The 21,754-nt window shown below is 38.9% G+C and overlaps 2 protein-coding genes across 2 annotated transcripts in view; both read right to left on the bottom strand.

Annotated features, from left to right (window-relative positions):
• Window positions 1-1,329: 1,329 nt before the first annotated feature.
• SNRNP27 (small nuclear ribonucleoprotein U4/U6.U5 subunit 27) lies at window positions 1,330-14,051 on the bottom strand. The gene is made up of 6 exons (XM_047068922.1): window positions 11,275-14,051; window positions 10,147-10,267; window positions 8,521-8,633; window positions 7,643-7,722; window positions 2,746-2,810; window positions 1,330-1,737 (listed from the first exon to the last, which is right to left on the bottom strand). Exons 1-6 carry the CDS (start codon window positions 11,306-11,308, stop codon window positions 1,683-1,685), a joined length of 468 nt encoding a protein of 155 aa, XP_046924878.1. The 5' UTR covers window positions 11,309-14,051; the 3' UTR covers window positions 1,330-1,682.
• A 3,585-nt stretch (window positions 14,052-17,636) lies between these two features.
• GMCL1 (germ cell-less 1, spermatogenesis associated) overlaps window positions 17,637-21,754 on the bottom strand; it is a 37,657-nt gene continuing 33,539 nt past the window's right edge. The window contains exon 14 of the mRNA XM_047067968.1: window positions 17,637-18,982. Within this exon, the coding sequence (XP_046923924.1) occupies window positions 18,854-18,982 (129 nt within the window). The 3' untranslated portion in view covers window positions 17,637-18,853. The remainder of the gene's footprint in view (window positions 18,983-21,754) is intronic.

Below are 21,754 nucleotides of genomic sequence, written 5' to 3'. Positions count from 1 at the left end.
GAATGCTCATCAATGGGGACTATTATAGTCCATCCTATAATGAACTAGAACTCTTGCCCTTAATAAAGAGGTGGTATTATATGTACTGATAAGAAACTATCTTAAGATGTACTAGTAAGTTAAAAAAAGGTGAGATGCAAAAGGGTGTAGAGTCTGCTTACATTTGAATAAGATATATACACGTTTGTATATATATGGAATATCTCTGAAAGGATACACAATTAGCTCATCACTATATACCGTTTCTTCTATCTGAATTGTGTTCCATGTGTTTGTATTATTTACTCAAAATAAAATAAAATCTAACCACAGAGCCTCAAATATCAGCAAGATATGAAACAGAATGAGTAGTGGCTATTATCTTCAATATAAAAAGGGCTTCCTTCAAATGAGAAAAAGAAAGTCTTGACACAAGACAAGTGGATCCAAGATTCGGAATTAGCATTCCACAAAAATATATATATGGCTAACGCATTTTTTAAATGTTCATCCTCCTTAGAAACTGAGCAAATTAAACCAAGTATTATTTTACCCACCAGGTTGGAAATTAAAAAAAAAAATTATTACACCCAATATTGGTGTACATATATGAAATGGGAATGCTCATATTTTACTGGTGAGAGTTGGTTGTTACCTTTCTAACTATATATATATATATATATATATCTCAAAAGTCCTAAAACATGCACATACACCCCTGTTCTCACCCAGCAATGCCACTTCTAAGAAATGAACCTAAGGAAATAATGCAACAAGCACAAAAAGATATATGTAACAGGGATACTACTCAGTTTTAATTAAAACAGCAAGTCATGGGAGGGAAGCCAATGTTTACTAATAAAAGATTAGTTAATAAATTATTATACAACCAAGTAGCTACTAAAAGTTTCTAAAGAACATCTAAGAATATTAAAAAATGTTCACAGTACATGGGAGAAAAAAAGATTAGCAAGAGAACAGCATATAAATTCCACTATCATGGGTGGTGTCAATAAATATACACCATAGAGGCTGGAAAGACATATACCAAAATATTGATTTTTCTGGGGGTAGATTATAGGCGATTTTTGCCTTTCTGTTTAGTTTTTGGTTTCTTCTAAGTTTTTATACAATAAGCATGTACTGCTTTTGAAAAGGGGAAAAAATAAATGAGGGAAATAATAACTGGGGGAAAGGTAATAAATGGGGTAAATAGTTGGGGAAAGAACCACAGAAGATACAAAAATCTAGTTATTTTAAAATTACTAATGAAATATATATCTATGTAGGAAAAAAGAAAATGTGTAGGGGGATAATTTTATTTAGTAATAAAAATATTTATCAAATACAAAAGGGTAGAAATATTGCTTTATTTGAGAAACTTACATCCAAATTACTTTTATGTGTTTTCAAAAGTCCTAACGAGCATCCAAGAAGAAAACATACACAGCTTCCACAACAATAAAAACAAAAAACTGGGGTTGATGATTGCCCCAAATGACATTTCCTAAAAGGAAAAAATATTAACCTTTCTTTTTTTGAGTCAGGGTAAGTGAAATGCACACATCATAAATAACATTTTCTTACTTTTACAGGGAGTAAAGACTGTGATCATGTTTTTTTATGAATATTAAATACGAAATACAAAATCCACTCTTCTGAGCAAGATGAGGAAAAAAACCCATTCTTTAACATTTTAGTTCTCATGCAATGAAATCCAAAGGTCTGTTGAATCCGCCTTTTCGATTCATATACTGCCTATGATGAGAAGAGAAAACTCATTGTTTATTTAAAAAAAATTCTGAACTCCTCTTATAAAAAAAATAGTAACATAAATAATCTTTAAAATAGCAAAGTCTAGGGTAAAAAGTATTCATGGTTATTTAATTCAAATTAAGGATATTATTTCACTTTCAAAATAATCTAAAGCCTTTCAGATTTCTTTAAAATCCAAATAGAAGTATGGAAACATACTTTCAAAATTATTTGGAAAGATTTTACAGACTGAAAAAAATCCGTATGTATAGGTTGTTACCTATATTTATAGGTTGTTACCTATAAACACCTAGTTTTAAGAAATGAAGAAGTGCTCCAAAATAGGTATCCATCAAGTAAATTCAACTGCATATTGTACTAGTTCTCCTCATAAGACTCTATTTGAAGATAATTTTACAAGGAACAGTTAATGATGATTCTGGTCGTCACTTTAACTCACAGCATCCTCAGATTACATTATTCATATTCTAAATTAATCAGAATATTAGTCTTTTATCCATGGTAAAGGTAGAAGAGAAAGGCAATGTTTGATAATGTCTTAACTTTTCAATTCATTAGGAATTCTGTGAGATTTCACATATGGACTCGTTCTGTGGCATTAATAAAATATGCCTATACTTAACAGAAAAATATATTTACAGTTGAAATCCTTAAACAATCAATCTAGGTAAATAACTCAGGATGGATCTATTTTAAACCTATAATTATAATGAAATTAAAGCTTAAAGAATTGAGATTATGCTGTTTTGAAGAACTATGCAGAGCTTTAAAACATTTAAGCTAACTATCCTTCCCCATAATAGTTAATTAGTTCACATATAAATTGGAAACTGTTTTAACACATCAGAATAGAAGCAAAGAATATTAAAACAAAGGACTATATGGAAACTGGTACATTTCCTACAAACATGATTATCCCATAAATAAATTCTTTCTCAAGCACATAATTTGTATCATTAGTTCAAATGTAATAATGGGGGCTAAGCCTACCTGTACTTCCTCTTCTGAGACACATTTATGGCATAGGCATTTACAGAGCCGTCCACCTTTTTCCCCTGGAGAAAAGCAATAAACAAATATAAAAAATGGAAAGGATATATTAAGTGCTTCAAAGAGCTAGATCCTATAGACATGCTTACATGGCAAAATTTATGAATAAGGTAGTGAGAATTTTCAAATCCTGATGATATTCCATGAATTCTCAAGTGTTACAACTCTGTTCACAATTTTAGTTACATAATGCAACATATTCAAATATTCAAGCCAACAAACATTCATGATGTATAGATTATGTGCAAGGCATGCAGAGAAATAGGGTAACAGATCCTAACCTTTTTTTTTTAAATGTTTATTTTTGAGAGATAGTGAGCAAACAGGAGAGGGGCAGAGGAAGGGGGGAGGGAAGACAGAGGGAGAGGGGGAGGGAGAGAGAGAGAAAAAGAGACGGAGAGAAAGAATATCCCAAGAAGGCTCCACACTGTCAACCAGAGCCCTACAAGGGGCTCAAACTCATGAACCATGAGATCATGACCTGAGCGGAAATCAAGAGTCAGAAGCTTAACTGACTGAGCCACCCAGGTGCCCCAATCCTAACCTTTTTTGGTCAAAGAATTCTTTGAAACCAAATACCAGTTATAGATTTTCTCTAGGAAAATTCATATTCACGTAAAATTTAACTTACGACTTTAGCTCATAGCATTCTCAAATCACAGCTGGAATAGCCACCATTCATTGAGATCCCATTTCTTGAATAGCCTTGGAATTTTGATTTTTAAGTTTTTTATGTATTATTTATTTTTGAGATAGAGAAAGTGCGAGCAGGGGAGGGGCAGAGAGGGGGAGGGAGAGAGAGAGAGAGACAGAGAGAGGGAGAGAGAGAGAGAGACAGAGAGAGAGAGAGAGACAGAGAGAGAGAGAGAGAGAGAGAGAGAGAGAGAGAGAGAGAGAAAATCAAGCAGGCTCCATGCTGTCAGCACAGAGCCCAATGTGGGACTCGAACTCGTGAACAGTGAGATCATGATCTGAGCCAAAATCAAGAGTCAAACGCTCAACCAACTGAACCACCCAGGTGCCCCCAAATTTTGATTTTTGAAAAGAATCAGAGGGGCACCTGGGTGGCTCAGTTGGTTAACCGTGCGACTTTGGCTTAGGTCATGATCTCACCGTTCCCGAGTCCAAGCCCCATGTTGGACTCTGTGCTGACAACTCAGAGACTGGAGCCTGCTTCAGATTCTGTGTCTCCCTCTCTCTCTCTCTCTGCCTCTCCCCTGCTCATGCTCCCTCTCAAAAAATAAACATTAGGGGCGTCTGTGTGGCTCAGTCGGTTAACTGTCCAACTTTGATTCAGTTCATGATCTCACGGTTCGTGAGTTCGGGCCTTGCATCGGGCTCTGTGGGGACAGCTTGGAGCCTGGAGCCTGCTTTGGATTCTGTGTCTCCCTCTCTCTCTGCCCCTCCCCAACTCATGCGCTGTCTCTCAACAATAAATAAACATTAAAAAATTTTTTAAAGAAACATTAATAAATAAAATAAAAAATAAAAAGAATCAGAATATAGAGTAACAGAGGCTGTTGAGTGTCACTTTACATCTTGGCCTTTCTTAGGTGGCATCTACCCTCTTTTTCACTAATTCCTTTATGGGTCTTCTGATTTAGCCAAGTTAACTTACTATTTGCTGTTCTTCATGCCTGAATTGCCTTCTCAACCCCCATCCAAGAACCCCAACCATCTGGTTCTTATCCATCATTCAAGGCCCAGTTCAAATGATTCAGCTGCCAGAAAGCGCACTCTACCCTTCCGCAGAATGTTAACTGTGCTTCCCTCACAATACCCTCCATTTCTACCTTGAATTATCATGATGCATATATACATGATGTTACTTCCCCTATGAGACTGAAAGCTCCTTGATGGAGGGATATGGATGTGGGTCACCTTTGCATTCTCACATCCTAGGCCACTGTACTTGCAGGTGCTCAGACAATGACTATTAAATATATGAACATCACTGGGTAATGCCATCTCACACACACACACATACATGCATGCATAAACACATGCGACCTCCAACTCCCTCCCTCCCCCATTACTGCTCATGAGAGTATACCCTTTCTGTGTAGCACACTTACCAGGTATCTGTGTTAGGTTAAACAGGATTTTTATCCACTAGCCTAAAGGCACGCACAGGTAAGCTACATATTTGAGGTGGAGCTAAAAATGAATATATTTGGTCTTACTTTTCTTTAATTTTTTTAATGTTTATTTATTTTTGAGAGAGAGATAGAGAGTGAGCAGGGGCGGGGTAGAGAGAGAGGGAGAGAGAATCCCAAGCAGGCTCCATGCTGTCAGCACAGAGCCCAATGTGGGGCTTGAACCCATGAACCATGAGATCATGACCTGAGTTGAAAACAAGAATTGGATGCTTAACCAACTGAGCCACCCAGCACCCCTTGGTCTTATTTTTCTATTCCTGTTTTCATTATATTGTGTGTGGAGGCGGGGGGGAGGCGGGGAGAGGGAGAAATTACTTGAGGTATATAATTTTGCCTTCCCAAGAATAGGTAATAGGCATGACTTGGAAAGACTGGCTTAGAAAAAAGTAAACGATGCTAACCTTTTTACTAAGTTCATTTCCTAAAGGCTTACTGACTTTTGAAAACTATTTGCAGAGTTGTATATTATTAGCCTGTTTTGATTTACATGCTGAAATAGAAAATTATCATTTAATAAACATAACCAAACTTTGAAGCTTTCCAGAATGTGAAAATAAAAGGGAAAATAAGAGAATACATTGGCATATGAAAAGGTATCACCATAGATCAATGATGAAATGTCACAAAAAACATTACTGAAAAACACAAAGGAGCAGACTTTATAGATGACAGCCATAAAGGCAACTGCATACAAACTAAATTAACATCCTTGTAGATGTCCTTACAAAAATAACTGATATCATTTGTCTTCATGGTATTCCTTAATTTTTATGGGATCTATGAATTCTCACCTATTTTATTTAAAAATTTTTTTTTATGTTTATTTTTGAGAGAAAGAGAGAGACTGAGTGTAAGCGGAGGAGGGGCAGAGAGGGAGGGAGACACAGAATCCAGAGCAGGTTCCAGGTTCCAAGCTGTCAGCACAGAGCCCAGCGCAGGGCTCGGACCCACAAACAGTGAGATCATGACCTGAGCCAAAGTCAGATGCTTAAATAACTGAGCCACCCAGGCAGCCCTCTCCCTGTTTATTCTTACTAGCTCCCTCTCTCTATCCCTTCTCTCCTTTCTACATCCTCTCTCCATTTCCCCTGTCCCTCCCTATTATCCCTCTTCATCTTCTTCTCCACAAACCTTCTTTCTTTTTCCTCCCCCACTTCCTTATTCTCTCCAGTGTTATGATCAAGGCTAGACAGCATTCACTCTCTAATCTTCCTCTCTTCTGAGATAGGAGATATGCATGCAGCTACCCAATGGCATCTTTCTCTACAGCTAAATTTAATTCTTAACAACACTTCCCCTTCCTAGGACCTTTCTTGGTTAAGCCTATCCCCCAGTCTCTCAGCCTGTCACTTGAGAGTCATCAATGACTACTCACTCTCATACCCACTCCACTCCCCACCCCCCCCACACCACCACCAACTCTGCTTCCTGACTGGGACTCAATATTCTGGTCTCTGTTCACACCTTCATCATCTTTCACTTGCATGACCCAGCAGTTCTCCCTGCCTCCAATCTAAACCGTCTGTCTCCCATTTGTCCTCCATGTTGTCCTAGCTCATCTTTCTTTCTTTCTTTTTTCTCCCAAAGTAGGCTTCACACGCAGCTCGGAGCCCAACACAAGGCTTAAACTCATGACCCTGAGATTAAGAGTTGGATGCTTAACTGACTCAGCCACCCAGGTGCCCCTCCTGGCTCATCTTTCTAAACACACATATAGGGGCACCTGGGTGGCTCAGTTGTTTGAGTGTCCAACTTAGGCTCAGGTCATCTCACCGCTCATGGGTTTGAGCCCCACGTTGGGCTTGGGCTGACAGCTCAGAGCCTGGAGCCTGCTTCAGATGGTGTGTCCCTTCTCTCTGGCCCTTCCCCACTCATGCTCTGTCTCTCTCAAAAATAAATAAACATTAAAGAAAATAACTTTGAAAAAAAAAATAAACTAAACACACATGCAATCCTGCTTAAAAATCATTGCTTCCTCTCCTCAACACCTAAAGAATCAACTCTAAATTCCTTAGCATGGCTAAGAGTATCAAAAGCCTTCCACGATTTGCTTCCTATCCTTTTCTTTTTTTTAAAGATATTTTTTAATGTTTATTTTTGAGACTGAGAGAGCAAGCGAGCGAGCAGGGAAGGGGCAGAGAGAGAGGGAGACAGAGGATTCGAAATGGGCTCCACGGTGACAGCAGAGAGCTCTATATGGGGCATGAACCCACAAACTGTGAGATCATGACCTGAACAGAAGTCAGATGCTGAATCGACTGAACCACCCAGGCACCCCTCATCCCTCTTTCTAGCTTCATTCACAGCCACTATCCCATCAGCACCCTTTTACCAGTCACTGAATTTGAAATTCCTGCAATATACTATGCTTCTTCATGCCTACATGGCATTTTTAGGAGCTCTTCCCTCTACTTGAAATGATCTTCCTCCTCTTCATCTGATCACCTTTAAGATCAAAATCAAATATCAGGCAAACAGTCCCTGAATTCTAATGGCAGTTCATTGCTTCCTTCTTTGTGTTCTCAATGCTCTTCACATAGATACTTAATGTCTTCTAAAGACAAGACTCATATCAATGGAAGACATTACAAGCAACAGCAAAAGAATATAGGAAAATGTGATAATCATAATAGATTAATTCAAATCAGAATGTTTAACTGGCTGCATGTTTTACTTACTTTTGTGGAGTCAAAAGAGGCAAATCCCATTAACTTCATCATTTCGATTTCTTCCTCTGTTTTGCCCTCTAAGTCTTCCTCTGCAAAAATAACAGAGAAATAAAATATTTTTGAAAACTCTATCATCGTTATATATAGGTATCTTGCCTTCCTAATGTTTGTGATACAACACTTTACTTTTATGAAAGACCTACATTAGTACTTATTTTCGCTAACCAAAAGACACCCAAAGAGGATTTTTAATTTTAAGAAAAAAGCAATTACTGTGCTAATGTAGGTCTTTTGTAAAAGCAAACTGGCATATCACAAACTTTCAGAAGGTAAGGGATACTCTTTGCTTTATGCCATTTCGGCTTAAGTAAGGTTTCATAGGAATGCTTGACTTTTGTATGGGGGGAGGGGGACATCTGTATAAAAAGGTAGCAATAGGTTAATAGTCATTCCACCTCAGCAGCAGAGAATACACAAAACAATTAGCTAAAGACTTGGGTCTAATGGAAAAAATTCTTCTTCAGTCTGGACACAATATAACTTAAGATGCTAAGAAGGAATGTGCTCTCTATCCTCCACCAGAGAGGTCTGATTTAAAAGGAGATATTTGGAGCCTTTAATACCAGATTTGACACTAGTTTTAAAGGTACTTCCAAAATAGAATATTCTCATGTTTTTAACTGTCCTTCCTATCTCAGGAGCACCACAGCTAAATACGAATTCACTAAGGTACAAATGATAACAAAATCTCAAAACCATATGCAATGAACAGTATAAAAAATTTAATATTAAAATGTGCTCAAATTATACTTATATAATTTTATCATGACTAAAGTTATCTAAACAAGGCTGTACTTTTCCTACAGTTATTTATCTAATAACATTACCAGTAATCTGACGTTCTTTGCTCTTTGTTTCTTTTGTTTCTTTCTTTTCCTCATCTCTTCTTTCTTTTAGTCGAGAAGGGGAAGGAGATGTGGATCTATGCCGTCTTGGGGATCTAATATTGAAGAAGTAAAGATGTCAGAAGCAGAGATATACCTGGTGACTTGTGTTGACTGGCAATGATATACATGAGCTCCTAAAAGGTAAAGGCTGAACAAAAAGCCAGGCTCCGGAGAATGAGGAGTCCATTCCCCATAGCAGAATAAGGAAGAAGGTTCTGCCTAGGCCCTGTGATTGTTAACCAAAACCCAAAAATATAGTTTACTGCTTTAATCATCAGCTAGGGCTAAAAAAAAAATTTTTTAAGGCAGAAAATGTAACTAAGTTTCTAATAATTACAAACACACAAAAAGTTGACTAAAACAGCAACTGACACTTATTAAGAATCAAGAGTCAATTTCTAAGGTTCTTTCAAGATCTCACATTCTTGGCTATATACTTGAATAAACTCTTAATACCCAAAAGTCAGTAAAAACAAAACAGGGGCCCCTGGCTGGCCCAGTCAGTGGAGCATGTGACTCTTGATCTTGGGGTTATGAGTTCAAACCTCACATTGGGTGTAGAGATTACTTTAAAAAAAAAATTAAAAAAGAAACCCCCCAATATACAATACGCTTATTTCTTACTGCTGCCAAGCCCAATGCTAATGTTTTTCATGTACTATTTCTTATTTACTCCTCAAGGCAACTCTAGGTCAGGGTGTTATTAACCCAATTTTACCAATGGAAATGTTGGGTTTAAAATAAGGTGGGCTTCAAATGTCCATCGATGGATGAATGGATAAAGAAGATGTGATATATATATATATCTATAGATCTATCTAGATCTACATATATAATGGAGTATTACTTTGCAATCAAAAAGAATGAAATCTTGACATTTGCAACTAGCGGATGGAACTGGAGGATATTAGGTTAAGTGAAATTAGTCAGAGAAAGACAAATATCATATGAATTCATTCATATGAGGACTTTAAGATACAGAACAGATGAACATAAGGGAAGGGAAGCAAAAATAATATAAAAACAAGGAGTTGGACAAAAACGTAAGAGACTCTTAAATATGGAGAATAAACAGGGTTACTGGAGGGGTTGTGGGAGGGGGGATGGGCTAAATGGGTAAGGGGCATTAGGGAATCTACTCCTGAAATCATAGCTGCACTATATGCTAACTTGGATGTAAATTAAACAATAAATAAATTATTTAAAATAAATAAAATAAGGGGCGCCTGGGTGGCTCAGTCGGTTAAGCGTCGGACTTCGGCTCAGGTCATGGTGGCTCATGGGTTCCAGCCCCACATCCGCTCTGTGCTGACAGCTCAGAGCCTGGAGCCTGCTTCCGATTCTGTCTCCCTCTCTCTCTGCCCCTCCCCGGTTCACTCTCTGTCTCTCAATAATAAATAAACGTTAAAAAAATTAAAAATAAATAAAATAAAATAAGGTGGGCTTAAGTTCTCCTCATTTCATGAAACTGTAAATGCCTTATTAGTGATAAAAAAACAAAATTAAGGGCAGCGACTAGTTTCTTTGGGACTTGTGGTAAAACTTCTGGTTATTTTCTGCATTCACCTGGAGCGTCTTCTGTGCGGAGATCGAGAGCGGCTCCTTCGACGATCTCTCTCCCGAGACCTGGACCTTTCTCGGCGCCTGCGTTCTCTCTCACGAGACGTGGACCGGGACCGCCTGCGCTCTTAATACAAACACACAAAATCTTTTTGCAGAGTCAAAATATTACCTCAAATATCTAGAGCTGTGCCATCAATATTAATATAATGCCAGCCATTTCTAATAGTCAAATTAAAAAAACACAGGTAGAATTAATTTTAACACTATGTCATTTACCCAAATATATCCCAACTATGATTTCGACATGTACTCAATATTAAAAATTGAGATATTACATTTATTTCCGTATTAAATAGGAAATCTGGAGTGTATTCTACACTTAAAAAGCACTTCTTAATTCGGATTGAGCACATTTTAAGTGCTCAATAGCCGTATGTGCATCGCGGCCTCATTAACTTTTTAAAAAATCAAGTCTTGACTAGTTGAAGGTGATAAAAACTAACCAGAAGGGGGAGAATCAAGGGTTTAAGTCAGATCTCCTGATCGAAGTCCTGGGTTCTTTACATCCCACTGCTTCATTTATGGGGGTGGGAGCCAGAAGATATTACGAGGTGAGCTCCTTGAACGCAAAATTCTAAATGTCGATTTTCCTATTATATAAACTGGGAAGGAAACTAACATTGAACATTCAAGAACCAGGCATTATCACGTGCTGAGTGTTATGGCATGCGACATTAATTCTCAAGTCAGTTTTCAAAGATGGGTAGTATCACCCCCACCCCCCACCCCCAATGTCCAATTACGGGAATTCGGACACAGAAAGGATGGATGACTTGCACAATGCCACCAGAAATTGAGCGAATCGTGGTCTGACTCAAATCCCTCAGTCACAAATATAACAAGTTACTGTAGGAGGATGACAAGGTGTCCACGAACTCTAACTTAGGGGCTGGGGAGGAACTGCCTTCAAACCGCTGGAGTATAAGGCTTAGGTCCTCGTTCCCCTGTCCACTCTCACTCTTCTCGGGAGAAAAGGGCCCTTCTCCACGTTGCGTTCGTACTTGCAGAGGGAAAGAGGGAGGACACGTCTCCGACCAAGCCCCAGACCAGCCCAAGTCCTTCTGGACTCACCCCTCCGTGGAGAACGGCTGCGGCTACGACCCATTGGGAACCTTCCTCCACCTCACCCTGCCCCGGAAATGATTGCGCAACAACTTCCGGGAGCGCCGGGCGCTGAGCTTTCACCGCCGACTGGAAAACGTAGAAAGGTCTCTCTGGAAGGTTCCGGCGTCTGAAGAAGGCAGGCTGCGCTGGGCCTGCCCAGAAATCAAGCGGCCTGCCCGGATTCCACGGCTCCTGAGCCCAGACGTTGTCACTAGGGACTCGCTAACAAGTTCCAAACAAGCCCAGTTTTTGAGCCCCGCTTACAGGTGCTGCTTGCCACCAGAAACTGAGGCCAAATGCCGGAAGCCACAAACTCCACAAACAAGCCTCCTGCCCCCGCCCCGTGACCCACCCACCGATTTGATTCAGGGCAGCCTACCTGGGAACCTTCCAGATGGCCTCGGGATCATTACCATCTAATCGTAACAACAAAAAGCACAGCTAGCAGTGCCTTGATGGATTCGAGGGCACCATTCTGGGGAAGAAAAGAGTTGGCACTCTGGTTCTGAGAGGACTCTTCTCCCTTCCCCTCAAAACCTCCAGGTCAACTGTTTACCAGCCCCGTAATTACTCCAACCCCATAAAACCCTGACCATCAGACCAAATGGGGAAAAAGTGACTTTGGAGCATGAGCTCCCCTTCTCTATTCTCTGGCCACTGAATAAATTACTTGCTTGCCGTCAAATATGTTTGGTTATTTGGCAAACGGTATTGAGTAGTAAAGAAAAGAAAAAAAAAAAAAAGCCCTGCCACTTTGGTAACAAGATTTTGGTGAGAAGAGAATTGTCCTCTCCGCTGCTCCAGCCACACTTTCCCAGTGGCTTCCCCATCTTCTGTGTCCACGACGGGTGTTAAAATGTGCTAGATACCATGGAAAGGCCTGGTAAAGCTGAATACCCTACACCCGATACAGTTCTTATTCCTCCCACCCCCATTTTTCTTCCCAGTTCTTGTCCACATGCATAAAACATTTTTTTTTTTAAGTTTATTTATTTCGAGAGAGAGAAGAGTGCCATGAGCAGGGGAGGGGTAGAGAGAGAATGGCAAGTAAGCTTGGCACTGTGGAGCCAGATTCCGGGCTCCATCTAACAAACCGTGAGATCATGTCCTGAGCGGAAAAATGAAGAGTCTAAGGCTTAACTGACTGAGCCATGCAGGCGCCCCGACATGCATAAAACATTTTATATGAAACCAATTCTAAACATAACATATGCAAAGTTTGAGTCCACACAAGCAAGCGCTAGAGTGGGGCAGGAACCAGAAGGGGCAAGGGCCAGGCATGGATGAGAGACTTTATTGTGGTTTTTGCAGGCAGGAATAGCAGAGACACGGTAAGTTGACTAAGAGGTTTGAGATTGGTTAGAAAAATTTCAGCCAGCCTTGAGATGTTGGGGCTATCTGGAGTTGTTTGGTACCTGGCTCTGAGGTCACTGGGGCAGAGCCATATTGCCTTCGCTTGTGAAAGTTTGATAAAGAAGGTGGTCAGAGTGTTTGGGCTTTTATTGGCTAGAAGAAGAGACATTTGCTATCTCCAGGAACAGTTAGCCCTGAGAAGGGCAGTCTCAGCAGGGCCCCAGATGGCAAAACATCAAAAAAGAAATAAAAAGGCAAATACAGCTTTCACCCAAACATTTATTGCACAGCTATATAGCAGAGGATTGATCAGTGAAAAGACAGAAGTCTGCTCTTGAGCTGCTTGCAGTCCAGTGAGGGATACAAACAAGTAAACAGTGTAAACAGTGCATTGATAGGGGAAAAACAAGATATTGTGAGGACACACGAGACAGATCCCTAACTGGTTTTGAGGGGGAGGGTTGTCAAGAAGTTTCCAAGAAGAAATAATGTCCAAACAAGACCTTAAAAATAAGTAGAAATTAGCCAGGGGAAATGGGGTGACATTTGTGTGGAGAAATGGAAGAGATTGTTCAGGCAGAGGACACTGAATGTGCAAGGATAAGGGGCAAGGGAGAGGCAAGTGAGGCTAGAATAGGCTCATAATCTATGGTAAAGTGTTATCCTGAGGCAAAGGAAATAGGGAATCTTCGAAGGGTTGTAAGGATGGGAGAGAATCAGATTTGAGTATTCAGAGAACACTTGATAATGGATACTTGACTAGAGGCAGAATATATTAGGAGGCTGGCAAAATAATCTAGATCAGAAATTACAGTGGCATGTACTTGAATGGTATCAGTAGGTAAGGTGGAAAGTGGCCGAATTTGAGAAATAGTTGCTACAACTGGACAAATTTGATGATTTTGGCTACAGTGGATGAGCCAATTAGAAGATTCAACAATGACATCCAGGTTTCTGGCTTGTGAAACTGGGTAGATAGACGGTAGCATCACTTGCTAAGATAAGGCATATATGATAAATTCTGGAGAAAGAGGATGTTCAGATACGGACAAGCTAATTTAAGGTGCCATTTTGAACACACAAGAGGAGATGCCAACTAGATGTGTATCTGAAGCTCGGAAGAGAAATCCAGCCTGGAACTACAGAAAAATAAATCATCAGAATATAGAGGTTCATTTGAAGCCATAAGAGTGCATGAAATCACCTGGTGCAGGCTCAGGACAGAAAAGGGCCTAGAGACAGCCAGAGGTGACTAAGACAAGTCATCAAAAGGAGACTAAGGAGTGGCCAGAGAAACGGAATGAAAACTGGGTGTGATGTCAGAGAAGTTTAAAAAAAGGCTTCTTTTTAAGGACAAAATGGTAAATTAAAAAAAAAAATGTTTATTTTTGAGACAGAGACAGAGGATAAGCAGGGAAGGGGGAGAGAGAGAGGGAGACACAGAATCCGAAGCAGGCTCCAGGCTCTGAGCTGTCAGCACAGAGCCGGACGCAGGGTTTAAACCCACGAACTGCAAGATCATGACTGAAGTTGGACACTTAACTGACTGGGCCACCCAGGTGCCCAAAAAGTGGTAAATTTTAAGTGTTAAAAAAAAAAAAGACAAAAAAACCACATCTAACATAAAATTTAGCAACAAAGTTGTTGACTCAGTGTTTGTGAATGGCTTTTGAAGTGGAGATGGAAATTTGAAGAACCCTTTGAGTTTAGCTGATGCAAGTAAAATAATGGCAGTGGGTGGAAGTAAATGAAGTTTTTTTCAAAGATGGGAGAAATTTAAGCGCATTTAAGTATTCATGTGAGTGAGTTAGTATAGAGAGAGAGAAAAAAAAAGTAAAGATACAGAAAAGGAAAAAACCAAAGAAATAAGTTCCCTAAAGGGACAGTCCTGAGACTAAACCTTATGTGGGAAAAGAGATGGTGTCTCCAAAAGGCTCCTTCCCCTTTAATATGTGGGACAGAAATTGGGTTCAGCAGGGCTTCCTTACTGATCAAGTTGCCTTCTCTCAGGATGTAGATTATTGAGCACTGTGTCTCTTTCAGCACAGTATCTGGAAGAAAATCCTCTATATTTTTGATAGTTTGATGTTCCCCCATTCCATTTTAATGGAATTTCAGTGGGGTCAGGTCAACACCTGTGATCACACTTTTAAGTTCCCTCCCCAACCAGACAGTTTTCAATAAACTGTATTTAAAGCACACATGTCCCTTACATTAGAACCGTTAACAATCTGTGATTGTCTCAAATGTACTATTTTCTAGCCTTGGTTGAATTTTGTTTTGCATTGCTAATCTTATTTAACAAGAAATCATCAGCTTTTACAAAAATATCCTACTTTATCATTACATGTGGATGCATGCTGTTGATTAAGTCATCTAACTCTTCCCTAATTAAATTTTTTTTCTCAACGTTTATTTTTGGGACAGAGAGAGACAGAGCATGAACGGGGGAGGGGCAGAGAGAGGGAGACACAGAATCGGAAACAGGCTCCAGGCTCCGAGCCATCAGCCCAGAGCCTGACGCGGGGCTCGAACTCACGGACCGCGAGATCGTGACCTGGCTGAAGTCGGACGCTTAACCGACTGCGCCACCCAGGCGCCCCTAACTCTTCCCTAATTAGATGCAGTCTGGCCACTAGTTAACAGTGACTGATGATGTTTGAGGCTTTTTGCTTTTATACTCTTATGCCTGGACCTTGGGAAAAATGTCAAACTCTCTGGCTGGGGAGGAAATGTACTATGCCTTTTGTTTTTTAGGTCCACATTGCTTGAAATCATGACTCAACATATCATTTCAGGTGACTGACAAGTTATCTATCATTTGCACCCCTGGCTCTGTTATCTTTTCTATTATTTACATGGGTCATCTTTAAGGGACTATAACTGATACAGTTGCAACATAAATAGTCCAATATTAACTTATAATTAACACGTTAAATACAAATATTGTAATAGACCAATATTCTGGGCCAATAGAACTTTCTGCAACTAGATGGGAGATATTCTATATTTCCACTAGCAGCCACCAGTGGAAATATTGTAGCCACTAGTTACCTGTGGTTACTAGTCACAGTGTGCCTAGTGTGACTGAGGAAGTAAATTTTAACTTTTATTTAATTTTAATTAACTTAAATTTAAATAGCCACAGTGACTCTTGGTAACCTTTTGCACTTGATATTGAAAATTATCTTTATATAATGGCAATCCCATTGAAAGACTTAAAATGTGATAGAGTGTCAGCCACTGAACACTCAATAAATAAAGCTACTGACTACCACTGTTCTTTTAATTTTGCCTATATCTTGCTAAGTTTCAAGTCAAATCCATTTTTAAAAAAAAATTTATTACATTTATTTTTGAGAGTGAGACAGAGCATGAGCAGGGGAGGGGCAGAGAGAGGAGACACACAATCCAAAGCAGGCTCCAGGCTCCAAGCTGTCCCCACAGAGCCCGATGCAGGGCTTGAACCCATGAACTGTGAGATCACAACCTGAGCCAAAGTCAGACACTTAACCCACTGAGCCACCCAGGCGCCCCAAGGCAAATCCATTTTTTTAAAAAGGGTACGTTTATAGTCCTCTAATAATGTAGCATGAGAGGAGCACCTGGGTGGCTCAGTTGGTTAAGCGGCAGACTCTTGATTTTGACTCAGGTCATGGATCTCACTGTTCGTGGATTTGAGCCTGCCGTCTTGCTCTGCAATGACAGTGAGAAGCCTGCTTGGGATTCTCTTTCCCCCTCTCTGTCTCTACCCCTTCCCTGCTCGTGCTTTCTCTCTCTCAAAATAAATAAACTTAAAAAAATAATTTAGCATGAGACTCTAGAATATTTTCTTAGAGACCTCTTCTTTACTGATAATCCAGTTAATCGATTCTAATAACCAAGTTAGATAATAATTATTAATGGGTAAATATTGTTTTATGGCCTTGGCAGCTTAAAAAAAAGGCTTGGCAAAGGCTATAAGGCAAAGGCAGACAAACACAAAAGCTTTTGTATATAATGGTTTATATGATACCTTCAGCTGACACTATTAATAGTTCAATGAAAATATTCCTATTGGAAAGAATGAAAAGTTGCCAAGAAAACAAAAACAAAAGCAGATCTTTACTACCACTAGTTGACAATTACCAGTTTTTCAGATTAGAACACAACCTACTTGTGATTGAAGAAGTAGTTATTGTTTGCGGATGATGTAAGCAATTTGGCTAGGAAAGAACCAATGGACAAGAACCATACAGAATTCCAATTTGGTTAATTTATAAAATGAAATAGTTAATTTTACTAATATATTCAAACTTTCTCTTTCTCCCAATATTTCTAAAAATTCAATTAATCACATAATTCAAATTATTACTTATATTTTTTAGCAAGGAACCTCTGATGCTAGAATAAGAGAAAAAAAAGCATCTCATGAAAGATATAATTATAGTCAAATATAAAACTGAGAAATGTAGCCCTTTGGGGTGCCAGATGGCTCACCTGGTTAAGCATCTGACTCTTGATTTGGCCCAGGTCATGATCTCACGGATGATGAGTTCAAGCCCTGTGTCTGGCTCTGCGCTGAGAGTGCAGAGCCTGCTTGAGATTCTCTCTCTCTCTCTCTCTCTCTCTCTCTCTCTCTCTCTCTCCTCTTTGCTCCTCCCCCAGCTCGTGCAAGTGCATCCACATGTGATCTCAAAATACATAAACTTAAAAAAAAATTGGCCTCTTGATATAGCTACATTATTGTATTTGAAACATTTAAACTACAGCTTAGGGAGTGGGGGAGGGGGGCATTTAAAAGGTTCCTTTAAGTCAAAGGGGATGAATTTTGAAAGGACAAAAGCAATTTATGAACCTGTGGACATATTACTGGGGAAGAAAACTATCAAATTCCAAAAGTTAAATCTAATTGGAAAAAAAATCTAACTAGAAAGAAAAAAAAAATTCTGTTTTCAACTAAATGTTTTTGTCCATTTTATATAAGAACTTATTTATTCTTTTTCCAAATGGGTATTTATTTATACAGATACATAAAAATGATTCCCATTCTTTAAAACATACTAAAAATATACATTAATCACAAATAGCACTTACTCTGACTGGAAAGAAGATGTGCATGGCTATTTGCAAAATAGCAGTAAACACAAGGAGCAAACATATATAAATCATGACAACCATACATCTCATTTTTGACAAAAATAAGTTCAATTTTTACATTAATGCTTTATTATAAGCTTCTATATGAGATCCTCCGACTTTATTTACATTTACCATGAAATTTCTATTAGCATGTATAACTCAAAGGCACTCAATTCAGAGGTTATAAGGTCCTGAGCTTAAGTAGGAAATAGGATTCCCAACCAAAATTTGAACATAAATAACTCCGAAGACCAGAGAAAATGAAAATGTTTAAAGTGTAATATTTGGTACATAAATAATCCATGACCTAAGAATAAAGTTGTATAGAATGTCAAAGAAATGACCATGTAAGGCAAAGGAATATCCTCAGATTCAAATGGATTTTCTCTCCCATTCAAGTTCATTTGAAAGTCTGAAGCTGATTTTGTTAAAAATCCTAACAAAGCTAAATTAAAAGCAAAATAAAATAGCATGAAAATGCTCACATTAAATAAAAAGTTCCCCAGCTTAGTCTCCAAAACCACAAAAAAGTATTTAATGATTAAAAACAAGCATAGCTTGGAGGCATTATCAGAATATGAGGAGAAATCATAAAGAGCAGATGAAAACATTAAAGGACAGCTTTAAATGCACCAACTGAAAGAGCATTTATAACTGGCCAAGTTGTTCCTTCAGCATTGTCTTAGCCAAATAAAAATAAGTTTATAGATAGATAACTGAGGTTCATTAACATCAGGTAAGATCAAAGTTTAAACTAAAAATTAAATCTATATTGGGTTGCAGAGAAATGTGAAATTTACCTACAGCAATTTTCTACTGATGCTAAATTAAAAGCATGAGTCAAAATCTTTATCACAGAAATGGTTTGACAGATATTTTCTTGGCTTCAAAATGGTTTTTCATATATGCATAGAAATGTAATGAGCATAAGAAAAGTCTTCTGTATCATCTGTACAGTTCATAAGGCCTTTGTCATTGTTAGTCACCTTAGATGTGAATATCAGTAGGGCCATTAAATTAAAGCTGGCCGATAAAGTTTTCAAAGTGCTACTGTTTCCAACTGATAAGATCCTCAGTTTTCGGGATTTTCTGGATGACGATTATTTTCAGTTCTTTTTTCTGGTGATATATACAGGAAGTTACAGCAGATGTATAAAGGGAAGATCAGAAGCCTGCTGTCCAAGTTCATCACTACTTGTTCCTATAAAACAAATTTGTAGCTTTAATGACAAGACAAAAAAACAGAAAACCAAACTATTGAATTGAGTGAACTGAAGGAGATCACATGGTGGTTAAGAGAGCTTGTATCTGAAGTCTCAAAGTCACCGCTCAAATCTCAAAACTCCAATCCACTAGCTGTGACCTTGGGCAAGTCAGTGACTTGTCAACTGCAGCTTCCTTATTGTAAAAGGAGTAAAAATACCCGCCTCATATGATTATAGTGAGGATTAAATGAGAAAAGGCACATAGAGGGCTCAGCAAAGCCAGCCATGTATGAAGTACTCAATAATGGTAGTTATTTTCGTTACTGAAAAATTTCTATCAAGTACCTACATATCTTATGAACAGATATAGTCCAGAAATATAGACTTCTCATTTGGCTTCATTTCCTGATGGCCCTTAGATATAGCAAATGGTTGAGAAGAAGGTGGAAGTCACTATTAGCACCTACAAGCATGGTTCTTACTCTTGTCTACATCTTCCACTGTCTCTAATGTAAATATATTATTTGTCTCTTGGAATATAAAATATATTATCATGTAAAATCAATTCCAGGTTCAGTTATATCAGTACACATGAGAATGCCTTGAAATCTCAGAGATAGGAGTTGATCCTATACTTGACAGACACAGATGTAGCCATCTCTGATTCTACAGATCTCTATTTGGAACCATGTATGAACAGCATTAGGTGAACAGAGTAAGTCTTCAGACTAAAACGAACAGCACTGGAACTTCTACTTTTTTTCCCCTAAGTTTACTCATTTTTGAGAGAGAGAGAGAAAGCATGAGCAGGGGAGGGGCAGAGAGAGGGGGGGAGAGAGAGAATCCCAAGCAAGCTCCATGATGTCAGTGCAGAGCCTGATGTGGGGCTCGAACCCACACACTGTGACATCATGACCTGAGCTGGAAATCAAAGTCAGAAACTTAATTAACTGAGCCACCCAGGCGCCCCTGGAACTTCTACTTTTTAAATGAAATGGGGATACATTTTTTAAATACTGGGATACATTCTCTGCAGTAATATATATCAGCTTTGCCTTATTTTATACATTTTGAAGAACATACTATTAAACACCGTTTAAACCTAGAGTTTTTGTTTTTTTCACGAGGAAAATGCTCCTGCGATGAAGAGCAACTAACATACTGGAACATTTAAATGACTGATGTAGGTTTAACTAGACACAGCTTGTGTGCTGGGGGAGAAGCAGATAAACTGGATAAAGAAGGTATGGAATACAAATGTGACCCCTCCACACACACATTATCTCTATATACCCCCAAACAGGGAAAATAGTGTTTCTTAAAAAAAATGTTAGTGAACAAGATGGATGAGATGAGTCAAGTGAGGTGATCACCTGGGCTGATGGCACTAACAGGGTTAGTAGAGAGGAATGATATCAAACATAGTTGGTCTTTAGATGTTGAGTCACCCTGGCATAGACGAAGTTTGTAGCAATAACCCAGGTGAAGGCACACTTACTAAATTTGTTGAGGACATATGCTTTGACAATAGGTATATTTGATGATAAAAACCAAGATTCAGTGCCACAACAAAACAAAGACTCCAAGGAAGATTCTAGTATTTGAATATAGTTAAGGCTGGGGTGGGGGTAGTTCTTTTCCCAACTTGGGGAAAAGAGGGGTGCCAGGTGGACATCACTTGAGAGCTAAAAGGACACACAGATTTCTGAATATTAGACTGTATTAATTCCCAATCTCAGTCCCCAAACTAGACAGATCTAATCCTAGCTTTACTAAACTTTTAACTCCACCTGAGGGCTCACTTTACCTCCATGTTTGCATTGAAGCACCATGAAGTTCCATTTTCTTTCTTCCACTACAGAGTGGAAGCTGAGGAGCCCACATATCACAGCACCAGACAGCGGTGGCATCTTTCTACGTCCATTTCTACTTCCAGGCCATTATTTCTCCATCTTCATTTACCAATCCCTGCTTCTCTGAGGCTCACACCACTAGTCTGTACTATAGTTCTCTTATTCCCCCCCATTCTACCATACAGGTCTAAATTCCAGGATCTATAAATCTAACTGTCTACTGGAAATCCTCACTTGGATATAAAGCAACTCAAATTCAAACCATCAGCTACTGGCTTCTACCTCTTCTTTCCTTTTTTATAGGCTATCTATACATTCACTCTTGCAATTTGGCTTTGACTCCCCATCCCAGCTCTTGAAAGTCTCACCAGGTTACCTTTTCTGGCCCACCCCTAGGTTTCTGTCCTGTCAGATTCTCTACACATCTAATTTTGGTGTCGTCTGTAAGAGGGATACATATGATTTTCCTTTCTGCTTATTTATATTTTCTATTTTTTCTATAACAAATATCTATAACCTATGTAAAAAACACATATACAACTCCCCACTGCAATTTTTCTCTACAGATCACTAGAATCTTGGGAAAAGGTCCAAACTCCATCCACAGCCCATCATGCCCTTGCTCTAGTCCCATTGAACTCTTACAAATCTCTTTCAGTTCTTTGACTCTTGTGCTCCCTTGCTTCTTACTCATCATCTGAAGCTTGATTCAGGTATCCATTTACTTTTCAACTTTTCCAGGAGAGGGAATTTTCCATGAGCTGTTGTCCCTTCTCTTCCTCTCCCAACGACCACACCTGCCCCCAATCCCACAGTAAGGATTAGAGACTTCTTCAACTTTACACACTACTCTGAGCTCATCTCCACCATGCAACTTATCCTAAGCTATATAACATAAGCTCCTCTTTATTTCCC

The sequence above is a fragment of the Lynx rufus genome, unplaced genomic scaffold (assembly GCF_022079265.1).
Source record: "Lynx rufus isolate CCGP_SWC_20201006 ecotype Redwood Valley unplaced genomic scaffold, mLynRuf1.p SCAF_8, whole genome shotgun sequence".
Classification (NCBI taxonomy): domain Eukaryota; kingdom Metazoa; phylum Chordata; class Mammalia; order Carnivora; family Felidae; genus Lynx; species Lynx rufus.
The sequence above is the reverse complement of the archived record's forward strand: the minus strand, read 5'-3'. Positions and strand labels throughout refer to the sequence as shown.

Excerpts from the sequence above, each read along its gene's own strand:
- SNRNP27 (XM_047068922.1), bottom strand. The coding sequence starts at position 11,308 with ATGGGTCGTAGCCGCAGCCGTTCTCCACGGAGGG. Across the intron at positions 10,268-11,274 it reads CAGCCGTTCTCCACGGAGGG|AGCGCAGGCGGTCCCGGTCC; the intron begins GTGAGTCCAGAA and ends GTTTGTATTAAG. Across the intron at positions 8,634-10,146 it reads CCGCACAGAAGACGCTCCAG|ATCCCCAAGACGGCATAGAT; the intron begins GTGAATGCAGAA and ends CTTCAATATTAG.